Raw genomic sequence first — 294 nt, forward strand, 5'->3', positions numbered from 1 at the left:
AAGAACATTTTAACGAATACTCAATTCATCAACATTTGATATAACAAACTCTTAGATTTTACCAACATTTATCAACCACTTTCCCGCAGCCAACTTTTATCATTATAAATTCACCAATATCAGCCAACCTGCTCATTTATCATCCTCCTGCAACCGCTGTTCACTTCCTGTTAATAATTTTTTTTTCTTTCTTTCTTTTACAGACGAGCAGGAGAGAGTACAAAAGAAAACATTCATGAACTGGATCAACGCTCATTTAGCTCGGGTAAGTTAAAGCAGGAATGCAATATCCAG

General features: G+C 35.0%; 1 protein-coding gene across 1 annotated transcript in view; it reads left to right on the plus strand.

Moving 5' to 3' along the window:
- Positions 1-294, plus strand: part of LOC119582359 (nesprin-1-like) — a gene marked incomplete at its 3' end in the record, with an annotated part of 145,991 nt that overhangs the window by 65,594 nt on the left and 80,103 nt on the right. Inside the window, 1 exon segment of the mRNA XM_037930574.1 lies at positions 204-265. Within this exon segment, the coding sequence (XP_037786502.1) occupies positions 204-265 (62 nt within the window).

This window comes from Penaeus monodon, chromosome 15 (genome assembly GCF_015228065.2).
Source record: "Penaeus monodon isolate SGIC_2016 chromosome 15, NSTDA_Pmon_1, whole genome shotgun sequence".
Lineage (NCBI taxonomy): Eukaryota > Metazoa > Arthropoda > Malacostraca > Decapoda > Penaeidae > Penaeus > Penaeus monodon.